We start from the raw sequence: 22,572 nt of genomic DNA on the forward strand, positions 1-22,572 counted from the left end.
GCATTCCAAAATTTTAGATGTGCTTCAGTGGTTGGAACAAGAATTAACTTCTCGTCATTTTGGGAGATGCAGCACCATTACGAGAAACAGACACTTTCACCAAGTTCGTATTCTTTTCAGTTACAAACCTTCTATCCCTAAATTATACTTTTATTCCAATGCCTTGTGTGTCCCCTTCCCAGATGAGCACCCTGCTGTCATGGGTGCTATTCAAAATGGCACAAAAACGTGGTTCATGCCTCAGTGATCTGGCAAATTACTCTGTGAAGTTTGTTTCAGGTGGAAGGAAGAATGGAGTGAAAATTAAGTCTGGTTACAGAAGCCGTTCTCAATGATGGAGGTGACAAGTCGTATGAACTTACAATCATCGTATTAAAAATTGCTCCCCCGGAGAACCTGATGAACAATCGTGAATAGTGAAATCATTCACGTGGCAATGTTACTAGAAAATAGCACATTGGCAGGGTGTAGAGTGAATTTAGTAGAATAAGGCTGTAATTTACTTGACAACCCTGCTGCACATAATCAAGTAGTGTGTGGATTCTGAAATATGTGCGGCGGTGTGGTTCAGAGGTCTGTCTGAAGTTCCCAAGCCAGTGCACTGCTGTGTGTCCAGCCCAGGAGCATGGCTGCCTGTAGCAAGCTGCCCAAGAATCTGAGTAACTAGCCGGCAGGAGTTTCCATCAGCCCGCCCTGGGCTAGCTAGCCTAAGTCATGTCAGCTGTTCAGTGCTGAAGTCAGTCACACCTTCATAAGAAGTCTTCAGGGATTCCTTCATTTTTGTAGTGTTCTGACTAATTTTTAATGGAGTTTATATCTATTACAGGAAGAAGAGGTGTATGTTGAAAACACAGATGTAGCTGTGGTATCAATGAGATGATGGCAGAGCTCCAATACAGCTGTGATATGTGTGGGGGGAGACTGGGCTGTCACCAGTTAGAAGCCTCTTATATCCCTTCCCTGATACCTATGCGCTGGTGCTTTATGTATGAGCCATAAATAGGGTATAGTAAATTATGTCCTTGTTGGATCCTGTTGAAGGAAGCATCTTTATCTTTCTCACGGATGTCGGAATGAATAACTGGTTTCCTTTGCCTTGCCTTACCCTATCTTTGCAGTGTGGGACAGTTTCTAGCAAAGTAATCTGTAATTCCTGCAGCAGAAGAGGAATTTTCTTTAGAGAGGGATGGGGGCACTATATCTCCTTTGGTCTTAGCCTGCCTCTGAAAAATTGGAGAGAGAAATTACAATAATTTGACTTGAACTAGTGCCTCTAGCAATAGAGACAGAAGTTTTTCAGTACTTATAATTTTACTCATGACTTAATTCTGAATACAATTTTCAAGCAGATCTCAAAATTTGTGAAAGGGATCTTTTTCTTAGAATGTCAATTAATTTGTCCAGCTATCTCATATTAAATCTATCCTCTTTAATTGCCACCATGTCTGTTGATTAAAATATCACAAACTCACAGAATCTTACATGAGCAGCCTACTTTATTCCCAGACAGGGTAGAGAGTTCCTTAGTAGATATTCATAAGCCCTGGCATAATTTTAACTGTCTCAGCAAACAAGCTCTCTACCACTTCCTTTGGGAGTGTGTATCACAACAGTGGTCATATTGGTTAAGAGCGAGCCTACACTTCTTTCTGTAGCAGGCATTTTGAAGTTAACATAGGGTCCTATGTACTGTACTCTTCTGAAAGGTTACGACAACAAATGCTCTGGTCTCACTGAAAGAGCAGAGAGGATTTTTTGTGTGTGTGTGTTGGATTTTGCTCCACGCGACAAGGTTATCTTCTCTGAGCCTCAGTGAATTTATTTGTGAAATTGGGAAGAAAATCTCGGATATGCACTGGAGGCATTTCTTAATGAAAAAGTGTCAGTTTATAAATGAAACAAAGATGATCAATTGGTTATAAGTTTGTATAGTTAGCTAAAAAGGTAAAATGATCATCCCCAAAACAGGTAAACGAATTCAGATAAAATACGGTTTTATTTTGAAAAACAAAATAAAGAACATTGCCCCGTAAACAAACAACAACAAAACCCCTCAACCTTTCCCTCCATTGCCTCCCCCCTCCCTGGCCCCAGCAAATAAATGTGCTTCTGGGCTTTGAAGAAAAATCTTCCTGTTGTTTTATGCATTGTATGCATCAGTGGATTCTAGTGTGAATACAATCAGGAATTATTACAACCTCGTCAGACAGCTTGGTTTTAGGATGTTTCAGCCTTCTTTTCCTTCTTCAATTAAAACAATCCTCAATTAATTATGGGATATTTCCTGAAACTTGACAGCTGCCTTCGTTATTTATGCTTGATACAAAAGTTTTTGAATTCCCGTTGATATTAGTGCTTTGAGTAAGTCACCTTTTTGAGATTCACCCTTTACAAATTTCAGTCCCTCGTTCACTACCAATTTGACAGAGGTTCCCCAACTCAAATGTAAGGACAAACACTGCTGGATGAGAACAAGAAGCACACAGAAGGAAGAACTGATTTTTTTTGTAGCAATTGAGTACGGCATTGTAACACACAATTGGTTTATGATAGCAGTCTATTTAGATGAGGGTTTTTTAACCTTAGACTTGTGATCAAAATTAAATCTTTAAACCTTTTAATCCATAGGACTTGCATAATTACTGTTTTAGATCCACAGAGTAGTTACTGCAGGAGCATGGATGCTATTCAGCTCTGCTGAAATACCTGAGGCAGATAGGTGTGAGGCTTGTGGAGTCTGAGTCATTTACCAAACCAATGACAGCTGAGCTCTTTTAGGGTGTTTCAGTTGCTATTGAGTGAGGAAATTCAACCTTCTCAGAAATGTGTTAAGAGGAAAATCTATACTTTCTGCTATTTCATAGGTTGGAATGAATTTTTAATAACCCTAAACATTATCTCAAAATGGTTTGATCATCTAGGTAGAGCTAACTGTTTTTGGCTTTCATAACACATACTGTGTTATAAAGGTATATTATTCATGCTAAAAAGCTTTTTCAGATATGTTTTACAATTATTGTGGGGATTTATGTGTACTTTGTGATATATCTGTATACTAAATATGCACAGTGTGAGAGATGAGGAGGAGTATAAAAAGCAGGACTTATAAATCACAGCAATTCTCTACTCCCCTGTAGAAGTTGCCACTGGCCACAAAGACTAGTGAGTATCAGGTCTTTGAGCAACCTGCAGGGACAGATAAATCCAGCAGCACTGCAGAGCGCCTGCCTTCCCCAGCCACTGACCACTGTGCCTCACCAGACTGGTCCCCTGTACACATCTCAGCCAGCCCACAGAAAGTGCATAGCCACCCACCCATCAGCTCTTGGTGTAGAGTCCCACTTGGATGTGTGCATGCTCCTGGAGTTATTGGGTTATCATGTGCTCAGTCACTAATAGAAAACATATAGCTATAGCTTTCCTTAAACCTCTCCATTCTCACCTCTTTATCACCTCCCCGGCTGAGTGACCGTGAGTGTACTCTTCCAGCAACAAAGTGTCTTGAGCTGGAGGCTTTGTATGGGTGGACTGGAGCTTGGTTAGAGGCAAAACTGAAAGTTATGGCTCAGATGAAGGCAGCTGGGAAGAGAGCATGCCCACAAAGTGTGTTTATAACCTGTTATGATTCAGAGGAGGGAACAGTGTGGGATATGTCTGTGAATGAAGCTAATGGAGTGACACTGTAGCAACAGCTATGCTGCTCCACATCTATGGCAATGGGAAGATTGCCAAAACAGCATTTTTAGAGTTGGGCAGTTGTTCAGATGGTCCATAACAGCATCTTTGGTTGTAAAGGAGCAATTTTCCTCCCTACGGAGGAGTCTGTGGCCTGCCCAAAATGTTATATATATTCCAGACGGAGCAAGCAATATTTGGTTATCCATAGCTTTAGAGCAATGCCTATCCTCGAAAAATATGTCATGTATAAGACAAAATGCGAATAACACGTGTAGGCCGTTATTGGATTTGTTTTGAGACTGAAATTGAATTGGGTGTTTCACAATGCACCTTTACCTCATACAGCCACTGCTGAGCATGGAGAGAGCTCAATCTAGACTAGATAAATCCTTCAGTCAAGTGCTTGAATTTTTAGAAAAGGGGTATGGATGTCAGGTCTCATGGTAATTTTAAACAATTTCTTCCTGGATCTCTCAGCCTCAGTTCTTATGAGATTCTTTTACTGAGGCTTCTCTTTTTTGGTATTTCAGTTATGTGTTTGCAAAAAAAGAGTGGTAATACTTTAAGAACTCTGTAGGTAGTAAGAACTTTTAAAAGCATATTGATAACTTCTAATGAAAGATACAAATACGAGATAATGATAGTATATGAGACGGACTGTTATCTATTCTGTTTCATAGTTACAATTTATGTGTCCTACTAATGAGGAGAGATAACATTCACTTTGATTTACAAAAGAAAAATCAGTTATTTTCTTATCTCTGGCTAGAAATTTTATGCAAATATTATTATGACACAGTTCTCACCCCTTCTATGGAAAATGAAAACTGCCTTCTGACAAAAGCACTGCCTAAAATGACATGCTAGGAGACGGGCTTGTTATGAATATCCCCTAGAAGATGGTTATCATGGTGCAATTACATATTAAGTGGCTGCAATCATACAGATTCTTCTATGTAACAGGGATTTCTCAATTTGGTCATCAGCCATTAATTTTCAAGGAAAAATTTCCACCATTCAGTTGAAGAGTTTGTAGAGATATTTCTGCGAGTGCTTTATGATACATCATATGCATTTAGATGTCTGATAAAAATTAATCTGATTTAACAGGACTCTTGCCAACTATCTGGTGTGGAGGATGGTTTATTCAAGGTTATTTAACCTCAGTAGACGTTTTCAGTATCGGTGGCTGGAATTTTCTCGGGTAAGTTAGTGTTTTTGTAGCATTTACAATGGTAATTGTGTTGACACTACCGATTTCCCTTATAGTTGCTTATACCTTTGCAAACCATTAAATGTTTTCCATGCTGGATAAATTTCTTGAACAAACTTTTTTTTGCTAAAGGCTCCCTCTAAAACCATTAACACATACATATTCTTGTGTATGACACTAAGGAAAAATGTGTTTTAGATTGTGTTAAGGAGTTTTTGAGACCTCCCCTTTAAAAACCTTAGTCTTCTTATGCAGAAACTTGAAAGCTGGAAAGTTTTTGAGTTACGTGCCAGAGCTGTGACCTGTGCTATTCCTGCAGACCAAACATGTTTGGCCAAAATCTAAGCTTTTGAAAAAAAACCTGCTGTTTATATATGCGTGAGTATAGCTCTGGTAAAATGAAAGCCTAAGATTTCAGCTTTTCCAGATTTACATGAGCTCTAGCACATCCATACACCAGCCATTTCCTCAGAGAATCAGGTGCCTTCCACCTTGGGGTTGCAGAAGCCCCAAAGACATTAGTCACTGCCCCAAGCTATGAAAACAGAGTTAATGATCTATTAAGTAATATGGGCATCTGTGTAAAACACATCTATTTGATTAAGTGAACCCTGAATAGAAAGCCACTCTGATAACCCTGTGAGCAGTGTGAGGGCTCTTGAAGCAAACCAAGGATGAAACTGAAAGTGAAAGGTGCTTTGTCTTGTTTCCAAGCCACTTCAGTTTAGATGGTGAACTTTTTCTTTGTCATTATGAAAATTAGCTGCTTGGTGACAACACGACAACAGGAGGCTAGCATGATGCTGCCACTGATGTGGTATAGGAGGTGTGGGTTCTCTGTCCTCCCTAGTGAGGCATGCAGGTGGCTAACTGAAGCATCCATAATGTCTTTCTTTGAGTAGTACTGGAATAGTTCTGAGTTGATCACATGCCTAAAATGAAACTCCAAGAGCTTGATGGAAACTACACAGTCTCTTATCATTCCAAAATCATATTCAAATCAGTCTTGTTCAAGATGCAATTTTCTTCATGTAAAAATGTGAGAAACTGCCTGTCAGAACCACAGTGACAAGCTTGTAAGTCCCCTCCTGGGACATTCCTTGCCAGGCAGGTAAAGTAGATTGATGCTGGCCATCAGCCAGTCTGCAGCATACTACTGAGTTATGTTGAGTTATATTATGGCCAGAAAAATTCCTGGAAGGAAACTTTAAGCTTTGGATACTGTGCATTTTGATACGGTAACTAGCTGCTCTCACTTCTCTGGATACTTTCTCCTAAAGCTTACGGAGAAATCTAATTCAAGTTGATTCAATGCTTATTAACAATGTTATCAAGGGTTTAATGCAAGTGGTAGTGAAAACTTAAGAAAAGCACGGTAAGGGCAGTGAGTCAGCAGCTCATTCCCATAATCTGCCCCTGGGACCTGGAGATGGAGTGTTAGTTAAGTGCAATAAACAGCAATAGCTAATAGTTAATAGCTAAAGTTAAGCGCAGTAAACAGCTCAGGGTAACAGACTTCACAGGTCAGCAGAAAGGGCATGAGGAATGGATTCCAAGAAAAAGGATTTGTTGAACAGATTTGTCGTTTAGCTGGAGGACTAAAGGCACACAGGTCCTTTGGGATCATAAAAAGGACCCACCACCTCTTGACAGGTAAGTGAAGAAAACATTGAATGACTACTAGAAAGACGTGACCATGAGATGAACCAGTGACCCATAAAGCAAAGGATACCTTTTATTCATTCAATCATTAATTCAGTTAGCCTTACCCATCATAGTATCATGGCATAGTATTTTTTTCAACAGCTTCTCATTTTCTATTGGTGACTTTTATGTCATACATGTAGAAATCTTGGCATCAAGACACTTAAACTATTTGCAAAGACAGGGAGAAAGACAGGATGAAACTTCAGAAGACTTCAGACTGAGAAATAGGATAAACCTGCTGACTCTAGAGAAAGTGCTTTGATTACTGCATTAGCAACTATCAGCAGCTCCTCTGCAGTGGAGCTTTAAGTCCTAGAATATGTGTAGTGGCACCTAGGGAAGAGATCAGTTAATTGTGTTGTGGAGCTCTGAATTGACTGGGAGGGCTCGAAACCTGCTATTTATAGTCACTGTTGCTACTTGGAGTACTGTGTTTTGGAGTGGTACATTAATATTAGGAGGACCATTTTGAGGGAGTTTTAGTTGGCTGTTGTAACATAAATATCAATAAACCAGCTGTGATATATAATCTGTTCCTCTCAGCTCTATTTTTATTGGTCACTCAGCCTGTGCTGCCTTTCTGTCCTCCTTACAGTCAAGCCTCCCTCAAAATAATAATAATAATTATGTTGTAATAATAATATGTCACAATCTAAAAGCCAGCTCTGTCTCCTGACTCTTTCTGTGGCTGATACGCAGTTAGAGCTTTTGGAAGGAATTTCAAGCTCTGATGACTAATGCCATGACTCCCCTTCTTCCCCTGCATCAGGAAAAAGCTTCGTTGTAGTTTTGGACCCTGGAGAGAAAATATCTTCTCTCATTTTTTCTGCTCTTCTTTCGTCTTTTTTTTTTTTTTCTTTTTTTTTTTTTTTTTAGTGCTGTGTTACATAAGAGTGTTGAAGAATTTGGAAAAGGAGTTTATTTTCAGATTTGGCTCTGTTTAGGAAACGATCACCTTATTACATATTGGTTTTCTTACAGAAACAGTGTACTCTCTGTCATTGAAAATCTATTAGTGCATATACAGTACTAATAAAAAGTGTTTGAAAATGCAGTTCACTGGTGTATTTCAATCATTGATTAAGCTTAATTACAGATGATATGATGGAGAAAATCAATCTTTGAACTACCAAAATATCTGGCCTTCAATAACTGAGGGTTAATCTACTCTGGAATTTTCCAATGAAATATTTTCCAATTGGAAAACAACAAATTGCTTCTGTTTTGCTAGAAATTTAATCTTGGGCTCAAAGGAGGAGAAGACTGGGAAAAAAAAAAAAGAGGCTCAAAAACTGCTAGATCAGTGCTTAAGAGGCTTGTATAACCTGTGAGAAGCCAAAACGCCTATCCCACCTATCCTGATCTGGTGTTGACTGTACTCTGCTTTACCCAGCTGACAGACATTAAATACTGGACTGGGATTTTGCTTGTTTTCTGTGGAAAAGCTTAAGAAGTTCCTCAGGTGGAAAGGGAAAACAACAAGTTTCTTAAATCAGCACTGCTGTTGCTTACATGGACCCATCTCATATTTTGTTATGTGTACTTTTTTTAAAAATGAACTTCTACATTGATGAGAAAATGTAACGTTAGCTGGGTAAGCATCCGCAGTAACAACATCCTTCCCGTGAGAAACAGAAACCAAAGCAGCAATGTGCTTGAGCTCTATTTTGCCTCGTTCATTGGTGTGTTGACTATTCTTGACTATGTCTCTTTTGAAACTCAAGTATGGTGGTGCAGGGACATCATCAGAGCCTGGAATTGTGTATTTAACCACCATTCCTTTAGTAAAATATGCAAGCTGTTCTATCAGCCTTTTTCCACCACAACATGGAGTGAGATTTTTTGGGGGATGAACATGTATTCAGTGATCTTAGTGATTCAAACCTGTTTTCTCCTGAAAACACTCTGTTTGGGAAAGGGACTAAAAGCAACAGTTTATTTTACACAGACTGTGGTAACAGTAGCTAGACAGGTAAAAGGCAAAAATGTGTGGACATATACCTACCCATGATAGCCATCACTATTTAGCACAGATAAGTTCATGGCAGCAGAGGGCTCTGTAGGAGGTGTTTCATAAGAACTGACCTCATTTTCATGAGGATGATCTCCCTAGGCTTCTCACCTGGTCAGTGGAGAGACAGAAACTTTTTCAGGAGATATCTCAGAGCAGGGATTTTCTAGAGTAAAGTTTCTCTCCACCTAACACAGAAAGACTACCAAGATTAGCCTAAAGCTGGCACTTGAGAATGTCTTACCATAACTAACCCTCTAAGCCTATCTCTCTAAGTTGTTACCATTGTACTGTTTCTAAGTTTAAAATATTACAGCTATTTTGTGAAGTTCAAAAGATTTGTCATAGCACTAGATGAAAATAGAAATAACTGTAAAGTATTACTATTGTTTCCTTTTGGTAAGTATTTGACAAATATGCTTTATGCCATATTGTATGTGGATGCAGACTTTTCTTAAACAGTATGATCTTATGACCTACTATATGCACCTGCCTACAGGTGATCCACGGAACCACGACTTTGTTGCCTCAGTGGGATAAATGTGTGGACCTTGTTGAAAGCGCACTCCCTTACGTTGTGGGTAAGATGTTTGTGAATGCCCATTTTCAAGAAGACAAGAAAGAGATGGTGAGTCCTCTGAAATCTCTGTCTAGAACCTTTGAATTAGTGGCTTCCACCTCACAAATTGCCTCTGATGTTAGACCAAACCTTAAAAAGAGACAAGATTCTTAAAAATGTTTTAACTGATTTTTTTTAAAAAAAAAGACAAGGAGAAAATGGAACAAATTTGAAGAAATGTCACTTTCTGTTCACCTGAGCATTGCCCATTCTTTCCATCTGCAGCCCTTCAGACAGATATGTAACCAGATCAAAAACAGGCTGAAGACCATTAACTTGTGTAAATAATGACAACCAGGCTGTTCAGGAACAGAGTAAAGGTTATTGGTGAGAAATGGTTTAGTATAGCTAGCGTAACTCATTATAGTAAAGTTTTTACTGACTAGTTAAAAGACTGGTCAAGATTTCTCTGCTTCAGGGCAACTCTTTTAAAGCTGACTGCTACAGCTGTAGTCTAAGCAAGAAAAGTGTAACTAACTGGTGACTGATCCAAATTAAGTGAAGCTTAGAGCCACACAATGAGAGTTTCTATTTGTGATTCAAATCTTTTTTGCTCAACAATGAAGGACAGCATTCTTCCACTCTGCTGAGTCCAGAGAACAGCTTTTAGCTGGACATTCATTCTAAGACTTCAAACATAGCTACATTTTCACTTCTCTTAATAACTTATTCAAATGATTAATTACCCTTCAAAATAATTTCTGACTTATTTTCAGTTCATATTTTTCTCGTAAGGTGTTCCAATGTCTGCTTTTCCAGCCATTGATTTTCCAACAACAATCAGTTTTAAATTAACTAATTTATTCATTGAACTTAGCACTCAGAGCAGCAGAGACACAGCCATTTAGGAAACATTTGAAATAACACCCTGTGCTGGGAGTGACAGCTCTATGATAGTCCTACACTGCCCTGGCTCAGTAGCCTGAGTTTGTCTGTTTGACTTGATCTAGTTTGACTGTTTTGTCAGGGAACGACTCCATTTTAGACAGACCAACACTTGGATTTGGCTTGTCCAGATCTTTGTGGTGTGTGTTTCCCTCTCAGATTCTGCATTTCTTTTGCTACTGCCTTCAGCTGGAGTTTCCTCTCTGAGATTCATCTTTTTAGTCGCCTGCTCCTTGATTGAGTTTGTAATGTGCTATTTGGCTGTTTAGTGGCAAAAATATTTCAGGTATACACACTATTACCTCTGATAAGTGGGAAGAGAAGGACTATAAGAAATGTATGCTTTATGGAGGGGATGAACACTTTTTCATGCTTGTATATGTAAGGGAAAATGATGAGAAGCTGATAGGGAATGGTTTCCTGTTGAAACGTGACCTAATTAAAATATTTCTTAACATGTACATTCCTTTCGGAACAAATCTTTGAAAAATTGTCAAGTCTGAATTCACAGTAGCATCCATAGTAAGAAATGCATATAAAATTTATAGTGTAGATCACAAGATTCAGACTTACAGTGAACTGCATATGGAGGTAAAATTAGATATAGGTGAAATTTGTTGCAAGACATTTAGAAGTGTGCTTTTCAAGTTAATAATTCATGGTGTTATCATTTTCATTTCACTGGTTTTCAGTTCTATTTATCTTTCTTAGGCAGTAATAAAGCACTTTGAGAAAAGCAGTCATTTGTAAAGGTTTTTTTTTTTTTTTCCCTAGCTCATGGCATATATCTGTCTATGATAAACAAATCCTGAGTTATGGATAATATGGATTCTTTTCCCCCCATGTTTTGTCACTAGTGTGTCATACCTTAGATACTTCTCTCCTTTTATCAAGACAGGCATTAGTTGTGTCTAAATATAGAACTATTTCTAACCCAGGGTGCCTGCAGTGTTTCTTACAGCTATGCCTGAGCAGTTTCAGTAATAACTTTGATAGCAGGAATAGGTTTCTCCCCCTGCCCCCTGCAGCTACAGCTGGTGCATAAAGCTTAAGTATACACCAGGGCCCAGCTGCAGAGTTTGAGTTTGAACTTGCAACCTCCAAATACAGGAAGTTCACCTCATTAGTGCACGAAGTTAATGGAGTCAGTGCTCTGTCATCAATATCTTTAAGTTATCCTATTCCCTGGGAAGCAGTTTACTGTGAATGTTGACTGTTTAGTCATATTTAATGTTAGACCTGCTCCAGTTTTCCCCTATTGTCTCTAAAAATAAGAAAATGTTTTCTGAAATAGGTAGGAAAAAGTGAATAATCAAAGGAGCTTTGCTGTGTTTTGTCTGACTCCACCACAAATAATGAACAGTTCTATATTAAAATATGCATCTGATACATAAATGACAATTTAGCTAAAGGTAACGTTACTTTCCAAGGTTTAGTCACCACTTTTAATGGTATTTCAGAGCTACTAGATCTATAGAAGAAAATTATATAAATCTCTGCTACTTGACATTTTCATTTTTTTTAAATGTAACGTAACTTATAACACAAAGGTCCAATAAGTCTTCATGCAACGATTATCTGTCGTGTCTTGTGCCATCTCAATTCTGGTTTGGTCTGTGCTAAAGGACTCAAGCAACAACTGGATCCCCCAAATTGCCTCACTCTCACAGCATTCTCAGTGACTATTTGTCTGGAGGTTCATCTGTTTATATAAATAGCAGCAGCTGATGGTGTACACCTCTGGTCTGCGCTGCCAGGTGGATGCATAGGCACGAGGGCATTTCTGCACTTTAAACTGACATAATGCATCTCTTAGCCATTAGATTTCTTGTTTTCTGTCATTTCAGGGTTTTCTTAGTGGGCATAGTCACTAAATACTCCTTTTTTTTTTTTTTTTTTTTTTTTTAACTTGCTTGATATAGTCTCGTGGCTTTGTATAGGTGTCTGAAGAAGCAGCCAAGCTAAAATGCTTGTGAGTTTTCCCAGCTTTGCACAGATGCAAGCTGTCACCGGTGGTTCATGACCACAGAAGCAGTTAAGGCTGCTAGGTGTTGTGAGCTGTGGCCTCTATCCTCGCAGTAAGTAACGGCGAGGAGTACTTCACAAACACAGCTAAATACAGGCTAAATATTTGGATACTGTTTCGTATTTGGATCATGATACTGTCAGCCCAAATTCAGTCCTTTGGCAGTATTAATAAGGCATGTCTCAGTCTGACATAAACCAAACAAGACTACAGATGCTTTCTCTGGAGAAAAGGCTTTATTTGTGCAAATGCCTTGCAGCTGGCTCTTTCTTCTGCATGGGCTAGTCATCTAGAACCAGTGTTCAGAAATCTCCCCAAATCACTGCAAATCTTCCAGTATTTTTGTGATTTCAAGACAGAAATTCTCACAATTGTGACATGAAAGGATCAACAGTGAGCAGGTGGTGTGTTACACCTGAAGGAAAAGAAAATGGAAAGAAATTTATTTTCAGAAGAAATGTCTAAGGGTTGGAGAAAGAAGAAATTAGCTTTCAAGAAAGATCAGCAGATACTGTCTGATTTGGAATCATTCATGGTCTAACCAAATCCATCACTCTTACATGCAACAAACCTTTTCTTACAATGATTCTGCCATGACATATTTTACTAGGGAATGGTTTGCTAAATGTTTTGCAGATGGAGGAGTTAACTGAAGGAATTCGCTGGGCTTTTATTGACATGTTGGAAAAGGAAAACGACTGGATGGACTCTGAAACAAAAAGAAAAGCTTATGAGAAGGTAACAAATATAAATCCTGTTACGTGAAGGTTTGACTTGCGTGAGAACACAATGTCATGGTCTCTGCTTGCATTTCCAGTTACGCATCACTTTGTTTGTGAAGGGACTTGTGCCACATTTGTTTTACTAGAAGCTGAGCCATTTGAGCTCCTGCTTCTCTGCTGAAGTGATTTTTGTTACCTTATTCTTCCTCCCTTGCCTCCATCTTTTCCTGTCTGGCTCTGGCTGAGGTAGACTATGATCTTAATTCAGATCTGGCTGTACAGTGCCAGAGAGGTCTTCCTCTTGACTGAGATGTCAGGGGCACACCAACCTACAAACAGAAAACAGTGTCCAAAACATCTGGGACATCCGAGGGTGTGAAGATGGAGGATCCAGCCTAGAAAGGGATATGAGAATGGTCCAGGTCTCATACCTTCTCCAGTGTCATGGTGGGAGGCCTACCTTGAAAGCCATCTTCTGGGAGTGCAATGACCATCCCAGCTGAACACCCATCTTCCAATAGAATAATGCCAGTTATGAAGTGCTATTGTCAAGGATGGCATTATTGGTCCTGATTGCTTTAGATAGAGTGACGATAAAATGCAGGGGTTAAAGGTAAAGGCAGAAGGAGGTACTCAAGGCTCCCTTTTCACTCTGTTCCCACGTTTATAGCATGTGATATATGGAAAGGGAGTTTGTCTAAATGCAGAACTCTGCCCCCAGAGCAGCAGTTGGTAGAAGCATAAACAAAGAATAGTGGAGAGCATTGTGTAGGACTGTCTCCTTATTTGTTGAGGCAACGGGATATCAGTGAATTAATAAATACCCTTTTTGAATAAACTGACATGCAAGTGCGGCTGAACTGTTCCTGCTTGCTGTGCTTGAATAAAAATAGCAGTGTTTTGATTTAAAAACAAACACAGACTTCAGAGTTTTTTGGTAATTCTGATGAAAAGGCTGTTGAGACATTTTATCATTGGAAAGTTTTAAATTTCATATACAGCCCATTTACATTTTATACAGGAGTGCTCTTCACAGATGTGCAAAAGAAACAGAGCTGCATAAATGCACCAATAAACTACGTAGCAGGAGAACAACAGTAAGATACCATTTATTTCCTGCTAACTTGATGGTAAATGGACTGCCGTCATTACTTCTTACTGGCTGTTATGATTGTTTTTTTACTAGAAATGCCATTATAAATATAATGATCTGTAATTTAGATATTTGACAAATTTGGTGCAAAATAAGAGCAGCAAGATTTTCTAATTATTTTGTTAATAGAGGTATTTCTATATACCTTTACAGATGTATGCAAGTCTGATGTTGATTTTTCTAGCAAACAATCTGCTTAACAATTTGTTCAAAATTTGCTACCTGCCTTTCAGTAGAGAAACAACACAAGCATTGCTGCAAACTAATAAACTCCCTAAAAAGCTCTCAGTTTTGCAATTTAGGGAGAGTTTTGTTCAGAAGGTAGGTCAGATCTTTTGTAGGTAGAGATGCCTGTTTCCCTCTGTTGACACATTTGGAAGCTTATGGCACTTTGCTCCCAATTTAGGCATCTCATTTAACTTTCTGAAGTTAATGGGGTAAGTCTGGACTGAGAAATGCATGACAAACTAAATTCAAGCAGTACAATAAAAATAATGCTACAAGCCATAGTACTACAAATAGGAAATGGTTTAAATCCATTCTCACTGACTTGAACAACAATTTTATAGTTTACTGACGTAGGAACGAAGTCAAGCTTGTAAGACACAAGTATTACGTAATAACTTGGAAATTGCGGCAACAATATTGCAATAGGACTTACGACTAAGTTTAAGTTCAGATTCACAGAAATGGCTACTTGGGTAGAAGGAAAGAGTCTAGAAAGACATTTTCATAGAATTCCAGACACGGAGTTTGTGTGTATTTATTAAATACTATTTATTGCTAATGATAGATGTTGGATTTGTTCTGGGACATTTGGATGGGCATGGTTTTAATTCAAGAAATAGATTCATTACATGTGGTCAGGTGGTTCACTGGGGAAATCTAAGATCTATAATACAACAGAACCTTCTAAATCCGTTTCTCTGTTCCAATTAAATCTCATGAGCACAGCACCTTATGTGGTTCCTTTTTTAATACTTAGACTTTGCTAAAGCAGCAAAAACAATAGGAATTTTGGAGTGGGGATTTTTTTTTGTTGATTACTTTAGTAGTTTATTATATAGATTACTTTATCATGTTATTATATAGATGTCTAAAAGTGACATTTCTTCATTAATAAGTATCATCCACATCTGTGAGGATAGTGCAAGTACTATGGACTTCACAATTTAGGAAAGAGCTTAATTTGTTCTTGAATTGAGGAGTAAGAGTAAGTTGTATTGTCCTGGGGGTTTTCTCAGGTTTACTCTTCATTTTGGACCACTACAAAAATAGCGACTAGTGTTATGATAGAGCATAGTGGGATGCTGAAGGTGCCTTCTTTCAGACAAAGGCCAGGAAGGACTCTCTTCTTTCATCTTCTGTATAGGCAAACTGCAGTATTTTAACCAATTATTGCTGGGCTGAGCCAAATAACACAAAACCCAATTGTTCTAGTTCTCTGTGGTTACTAATATCTTCATGGAATTTTTTTATTAAGATAGGATATTCTGCTTGGAAATAAATTTCAGTCCTGTGTGAGCATCTGCTTGTTTCTACATCCAGAACAAAAGATAGCACCTGCTTCATTACTAATCTGATAGCCTTCTATGATAAGGTCACCTGCCTAGTGGATAAAGGAAAGGTGGTGGATGTAGTTTTTCTGGATTTTAGTAAGGCTTTTGATTCTGTGCATCACAGCATTCTTTTGGACAAGTTGTCCAACTGTGAGATGAGCAGGTACACGGTGCACTGGATGAAGAACTGACTGAGCAGCACGTCTCAAAGGGTTCTAGTGAACGGGACTATTTCTGACTGGTGACCGGTCACCAGCAGTGTTCCTCAGGGTTCAATTCTAGGGCCAGTTCTGTTCAGTATTTCTATCAATGATCTAGATGCTGGAGTTGAATGCACCATTAGCAAGTTTGATGATGATACCAAACTGGGAGGTGCTGTTGACTCTCTTGAGGGACAAGAGGTCTTGTAGAGGGATCTGGATAGATGGGAGCACTGGGCAGTGACTAATGCGATGAAATTTAACAAGTCCAAAGGCAGGATTCTGCACCTGGGATGGGGTAATGCTGGACACAAGCATAAATGGGGAGAGGAGCAGCTGGAGAGCAGCCCTGCAGAAGGGGCCCTGGGGTGCTGGCTGGCAGCAGGCTCAATGTGAGTCAGCAGTGTGTCCTGGCAGCCAGAGGGCAACCTGCATCCTGGGGTTACACACAGAGTAACCGGCAGGTCAAAATAGGTGATTATCCCGCTGTATTCAGCATTGGTGTGGCCTCACCTCCAGCACTGTGTGCAGTTCTGGGCCCCACCATTTAAGAAGGATGTGAAAGTCCTTGAATGCATCCAGAGGAGGGCAACAAAGGTGGTGAAAGGGCTGGAAGGAATGTCCTGTGAGGAGCAGCTAAGGACTTTGGGCTTGTCTAGCTTGGAGAAAATGAGGCTGAGGGGCGACCTCATTGCTCTCTGCAGCTTCCCGAGGAGGGGGTATGGAGAGAGAGGTGCTGATCTCTTCTCCCTGGGATCCAGTGACAGGATGCATGGGAATGCTTCAAAGCTGCATCAGAGGAGGTTTAGACTTGACATTAGGAAACATTTCTTTACTGAGCAGGTGGTCAAACAGTGGAACAGGTTTCCCAGAGAGGTGGTCGGTGCTCCATGATTGTCAGTGTTTACGAGGCGTTTGGACAAATTGGTCAGCTCTGAATTGTTCAGGCAGTTGGACTAGATGATTAGTGTAGGTCCCTTCCAGCTGAAATAATCTGTATTCTATTCTATTCTTATTATCAGTTAAGTAAAGAAAGGTAGTTATTAGTTGAGAAAAGCATGTCTTGGTCTTTTATGTTTTCATCAGTAGCTGTCACATTGTCCTTTATAGCACTGCAGAGTAGAGCCACTGCCTGAAATTCTATGGCAGAACTGTATGCTGCATGGAAATGACTGTGGTTCTTATATTTTGCTCTTCTCTATTTTTGATCTCATTGCATTCTTGAATTCTTTGAATGCTCTGGAAAGAAAGGTACTGTAGAAACCCGGTGGTTTTTTGTTTACTGGGCCTACTCCATGTGATCCATTTAGTTTGTCATTAGCCTTTTCTTTACATTCAGGCATATTCGGGTCATTAACAAAGCTTTTACTTGTTTCCTGAAGGAAGAATAAGGTATATGGATGTCTGGACTGTAAGCATGGAGAGCCTTCCTAGAAAAATGTCTCATCTTAGGCTACTGTTCTGTTCCTTATGGTAATTGTATCTTTAGATGACAACACTGTAATTCAAATGGCTTGGCAAGCTTTAAAGAGATTTAAGTGCAGATCCTCTCTGTGATTCAGAAACTCATTGTTTTGCATGTCTTCTGCTGCCTGTTTTCTGACTGTTGCCCACCTTTCTGGTGTACTTGGCTGAGGCCTAACTCGTATAACTTGCTGTCAGCCTGATGCTTTGCAATCAAAGGGATCATTGACCTCTGAAGGACTTACAAAAGGCCCTCTGGTAGAATCGATGTTTGAATTTTGCTTTAGGCAGCCTGTCAGCTCCATCTAATCACTGAAATGTTTCTCTGTCTGTGACTTTTTCTGTCTATTCTGTGGTTTTAAGTTGCTCAGAGAGGACACTACTAATTTGATAAGCTCAAACAATATTAAAAGGATCAAATCAGCTAGTGTATGTGACATAGGGAACAACTGTCTTGCAGCCTTGATTTCTGAAAAAATCACCCATTTAGCCTTTGTATACTTTGCAATTAAGGCTTGACTTTCCCTCTGTAACAAAACAATGTAATGAGATAACATCTAGTAATTTCCTTCTATCCTCTCCCCATTCCTCTCTTTCTCCGATTTAAACCAGACCATCTGAAAAGCCAATCTTGCAAAGAAAGTTTTTAACAGGGTTAGGTGACTTGGTCTGTCTCCACGTGAAGTTCTCACCTAGCTCTCTGGATGGAGCTCATGTTGCTTCCAAAGGAGCTCCGAGCTGGAGTGGAGCATTCGGCTCTGTGCTGTTATGCTCTGTTTTCCACCCTGTCCTTCCTTCTCTGCTCTGTGCAAGCCTTGCTTTATTGCTCTGTATTTGGCTATCAGCTGAAATTTGCTTAAACCATGACTGTTAACCTCCCGAATTTTCAATGGAGATCTCTGATTTAAAAAAAAAAAAAAAAAAAAAAAAAAAAAAGGCAAAAGATTTCTCTTCTTGACTTTTTAGCCTCTCCCTTTTGTAAGGGTCACCAAATTTTGCCCTAATTTGAAGAACTGAGAAATTATTCACATTAGTGCAGCTCCAAGGGTGTGTCTGGCAACAGTCTTCAAGTATGTGATGCGAGTTACAGAAGCTGGGCAGAAAGATTCCTCATCGACTGCCCAGGCACCTGGTGAGCTCTGGGCTATGTTGCAGCCTCTGAGAAGGATGGCAGATGAGGAGGAGGGGAAGAGAGGAGAGCCTATTGTTAGCCTTACAATGAAGGTGCAGATTGCAGCCAGCTATTTAAGCCAAATGGTATTGACAGCTGAGTTTTGTAACAGTGGACCACAGGGAAAAGGGAGAACCCGCAACTGAAACTCTGTTGACATGACTTGTGTGATCAGGGCTCTCATCTTTAAAATGGTAATTTATTACTGCTGCTCTTCAAAGGATAATTCAGTGGAAGATCATTCCTGAGATGTAAAATTATTCCTTTTCCTGGGCAGCAGACATTATTTTATTAATTGCTGTTTTTCCTTCCTGAAATGCCCTTTGTGCTGGGGTTTAACTGGAGGCTTGCAAAAGAGATTTTTGCATAAAACCTTTTTTTCAGAAAGTTTGCAAATCTCCTGTAAAACAGCCTGTATTGTAGGAAGTTAGGTTTTTTGCTTTGCCATACTGTTTTTAAAGCATGGATGGTAAGCCAAAAAAAGCTCGGGTTTCCTCTAATAAGATTTTTCTGTAACATTATTAACCTCTTTAGGTCATGGAGCACAAATCCCAAGGTCACTGTGCAATCATTTTTTGCCTATTGAACTTGCCTGCTGCTTGACTTTATTTCTCTCCAAGGAAGTTGTATACACATTTGTTTTCTTCACATCTCTCAAAGCCTGAAAACTGAGGCAAGAGGACCACAGGAAAATACAGGGGCAGTGCCTAGCTACAGATGTCTCTCTCAGGCATTGTTAGGTACCTTTGTTTAGCCTACAGGGTTTGTTCTGCTGCTTCAGAGAGCTACAGCAAATCTCCTTAGATAACGCAGTGTAATTTAGGCCAACAGCCCTTAGGAAATCAAGACCCATCTGTACAAGCCCCAGTTTAACAACGTATAGGTACTTTAAATGAGGTAGGTGTCTGTGGGTTATCCTACTGAAGCCATTCTCTTCTCAGCTGGAACTTACTGGCTGTATCCAGCCCTCCAGTCATTGAGCTGAGCCCCTGCTTACTTTCCCAGTTCTCCATGATCTTTCTCTCTTTACGTTTGGGTGGTTTCACTGAGAACATGACAACCGTACTGCTCAGACCACAGGTCCAATATCTGGCTCAGACAATGGCCAAACAGTAAAAGACGAACATAAGGACAGGGCAAGCATAAAGGGATACACTCTTGCTATCCTTTCCCAGCCTCTGACAATCTGCAGCTCAGTTGCTTCCTGATCCGGAAGTATTTAATAATATTTTATATTTATTAATATTTTTCTGCTGTGAGTTTTGTCTAATGACTTTTTGAACCCATGGCAAATTTCATCATCTGCAGCTTCCCAAGGCAATGAGTTCCACTGCTTCGCTGTGCTCTATGTGAGAAAGCATCTCCTTTTGCTTGCCTGGAAAATGTCACCTTCTCCACCTACATTCTTGTAGTGGGGAAACTAGAGAATTATCATTGCTTGCTCATTTCTTGTGCCTATCTTGCTTCCGTATAAAGTTTACACAGCAATACATCCAGGGAGTATGGGACCTCCTGCATTTGTTCACGTTGATTGTCTAATATGTGCACTAGATACAGTTCTGAAAAATAACTTTTCATTAAGATCTGAGGTATACCCAGACAAAAAGGCCAGACACCACAGCTTCAGGAGCTAAAATTTATCTTACTTAATGCCATGCTAATTTTGCACAAAGATGACAAATCATCCAATCTTGAGAGTGGTCACTGGGTGCTCTGCAGAAAGAAAAAATGCCTTTTGTGCCTTGTGGGTTCTGTGGACCCGTCCTATGTAAAATAATGCAAAAATATAACCGAGGAACCAGCCCTGAGTCTCCGTGCCTCCCATATCTCAAGTGGGCTTTTTCTGGAATGAAGGCAAGCACAAGGCTGACAGAACAACACTTGGTAAAAGAGGGGGATGGAGTTTCAAAACTGAAAATCCCAAGACACCTATTAGAGGTTCTTTTAAGATGACTTTATATCTTTGTTTCAAGTATCGCAAGGAACTTCATGAAGTGTAAGACTGCTTCAAAGCACTGACAGAAGCTGCCAGACTCACCTCAGAAGAACTAGGAAAAGAGGGAGAATTTTCCAAAGGCTCTAATTGCATTTAGGCACTTCATTCCTCTTCAGAAGCTAACAGCGGTGACTGCTGACTCCCAAATTTACTGGTTTTACTAGAAAGTTTGATTCAGATCTTCTTGAAACAACCTCATTGTTCTAAATTTCTAAAGTGGAAAGCCTACTTCTGCTTGGTGCCAACTGAACCTTTGCCACACTTTTTCTTTGTGGAAGTGAACTTTCTGACATTAGGGTAGTCTCTGCCTGGACATAAAAATTTAAGGTCCTGCCTGTATCATAGCAGTTGCATTGCAGGGGAGAATGAGCAAGTCTCCTGATGAAGTTGAAACATAGGTTGGAGTTCAGAAAAGACAGAGTCACATTTTAACTCTTTTTCTATATGTCTACAGTTTCCCTGGGCATTATGTATATCACCAGGAGCTTATCTTCATGGCATAACTCATCTTTATCCTACTGTGTGTGGACATGTGAAGAGAAGGGGACAACTCGATAGGAAGCAGGAAGTGAAGTAGATACTGTGCAGCTCAGAAATGATGTAGGGGATTTGAAAAGTTTGCTCAGCTTACTTAGTTTGGAATTTGTTCAGGACGTTGAGGCTATGACTCCTAAACTACCCCTGAGATCGCTGTTTGGAAAATGCCAATGTTTAGAGTAACGTTTTTCACCTGGAAGATACAGAGAATGTAAGGTACATAGATGTGTCCCATGCTTTCACCTGAATAAATAAGGTCTTCACTTTCCATCAGATTAACAACACCTTTTTTTTTTTTAATTAAAATATTTATTTCTCATCACAAACTTTAATTTTTGAACTCAAAGAACAATCTCTCTCACATCCTGAATTTAATTTAACCTTCTCAGGAGGACTGGGCTTTCCTGTTCAGTAACTGCAGAGATGTTCTTCTCCATTGGCCAGAGTTGAAACTAATAGCCATGGCATGTTTGCTTATCTCTTATCTCTGGGGTTAGATCGCTGCTGTCAGCTTCTCACTTGTTATCCGGCTGCTTCTACTGCTCACTCAGTTGTGCAGGGGTGTCAGTTCCATTAATAACCTGAGCACCGTGCAAACAGAGAGTGGAAAACAGGTGAAGGGAGAGGAAATTGTATTTAACCCTGGTCTCACAGCTGTCATATTTCAAACTCTGCCATGACTCCATAAGGCCAGAATGGGTGCATGACATCAAAACACTTGTGACAGATCTCATCCTTGAAATAGAAGGAGGGAAACAGATGGATGGACACACCTGCAGATGCTCAGGGACCAGGGTGAATCTGAAGCTTTTGAGGCAGAAATGCAACATGAAAGCATTCGTATGCTAAAAGACAGATTAATTCCTCCAAAGGGCAGGAAGTCCTCCACCACCCTAGAAGTCTTGGGCAGTTTCAGCTTTAACTTTCATTATCTTTGTTGTTTCACCAAGTAAAACCGCCTTCTGTAGAGGATCAGTTACAAAGACATTGTAGCACCTCAGCTCAACAGTAACAGATATCGAGGTGTGGGAGAGCCATTCTCTGTACGGAGGAGTCTACGAGGGCATGCTCAGGTATCTGCTTGGCATTCCCTCTCTGTTTCCAATGAATGTGCACTTCCTGGTTGTGGTGATCTCCGTGACCTCTGCATGTCAGCCTGAGCCACCAAGAGGAAAGCTGCCCACTTGCTGAGAGTGGGCAGGAAGATCAGCAAGGCAGGGCTGTGGGCTGGGGCTCCAGCATGGACCCCCAGCCTTGGGCAGCAAGCTGTCCAGGGCCAGGAGCCTTAGCAGCACTTTAACTTGCTGAGGTATTGTACTAGTCACAAAGGTCTGGAGCAAAGTTGTGAAATGTTTAAATGGCTTCAGTTACTGGTATTGCTGGAGTTTACTTTTAGAAGAGCTTTACCACAAGAAGGTTGTCAGACTCAGGAATTTGCTCCTTTAGTGGCCTTTCAGAAGCCAGGACGATGTGCCTAAGAACAGAGGCTTCCTCAGTTTCCCTCTTTCATGAGGGAGCTGTGAGGTGTCTTGTGCTGAGTTTTCTGGGTAAGCAGTGAGTTCCATCAATGTGAAAATAAATACATACACCTAATTATTTAAAAATAAAAATATGTAAAAATTTGGTATAGG

The 22,572-nt window shown here is 39.9% G+C and overlaps 1 protein-coding gene across 1 annotated transcript in view; it reads left to right on the plus strand.

The window, feature by feature from the left end:
- PHEX (phosphate regulating endopeptidase X-linked) overlaps positions 1-22,572 on the plus strand; it is a 105,513-nt gene that overhangs the window by 39,312 nt on the left and 43,629 nt on the right. The window contains exons 10-12 of the mRNA XM_086467578.1: positions 4,789-4,882; positions 9,109-9,237; positions 12,776-12,877. Coding sequence (XP_086323704.1) covers positions 4,789-4,882; positions 9,109-9,237; positions 12,776-12,877 — 325 coding nt within the window. The remainder of the gene's footprint in view (positions 1-4,788; positions 4,883-9,108; positions 9,238-12,775; positions 12,878-22,572) is intronic.

This window comes from Leptosomus discolor, chromosome 1 (assembly GCF_034619465.1).
Source record: "Leptosomus discolor isolate bLepDis1 chromosome 1, bLepDis1.hap2, whole genome shotgun sequence".
Classification (NCBI taxonomy): domain Eukaryota; kingdom Metazoa; phylum Chordata; class Aves; order Leptosomiformes; family Leptosomidae; genus Leptosomus; species Leptosomus discolor.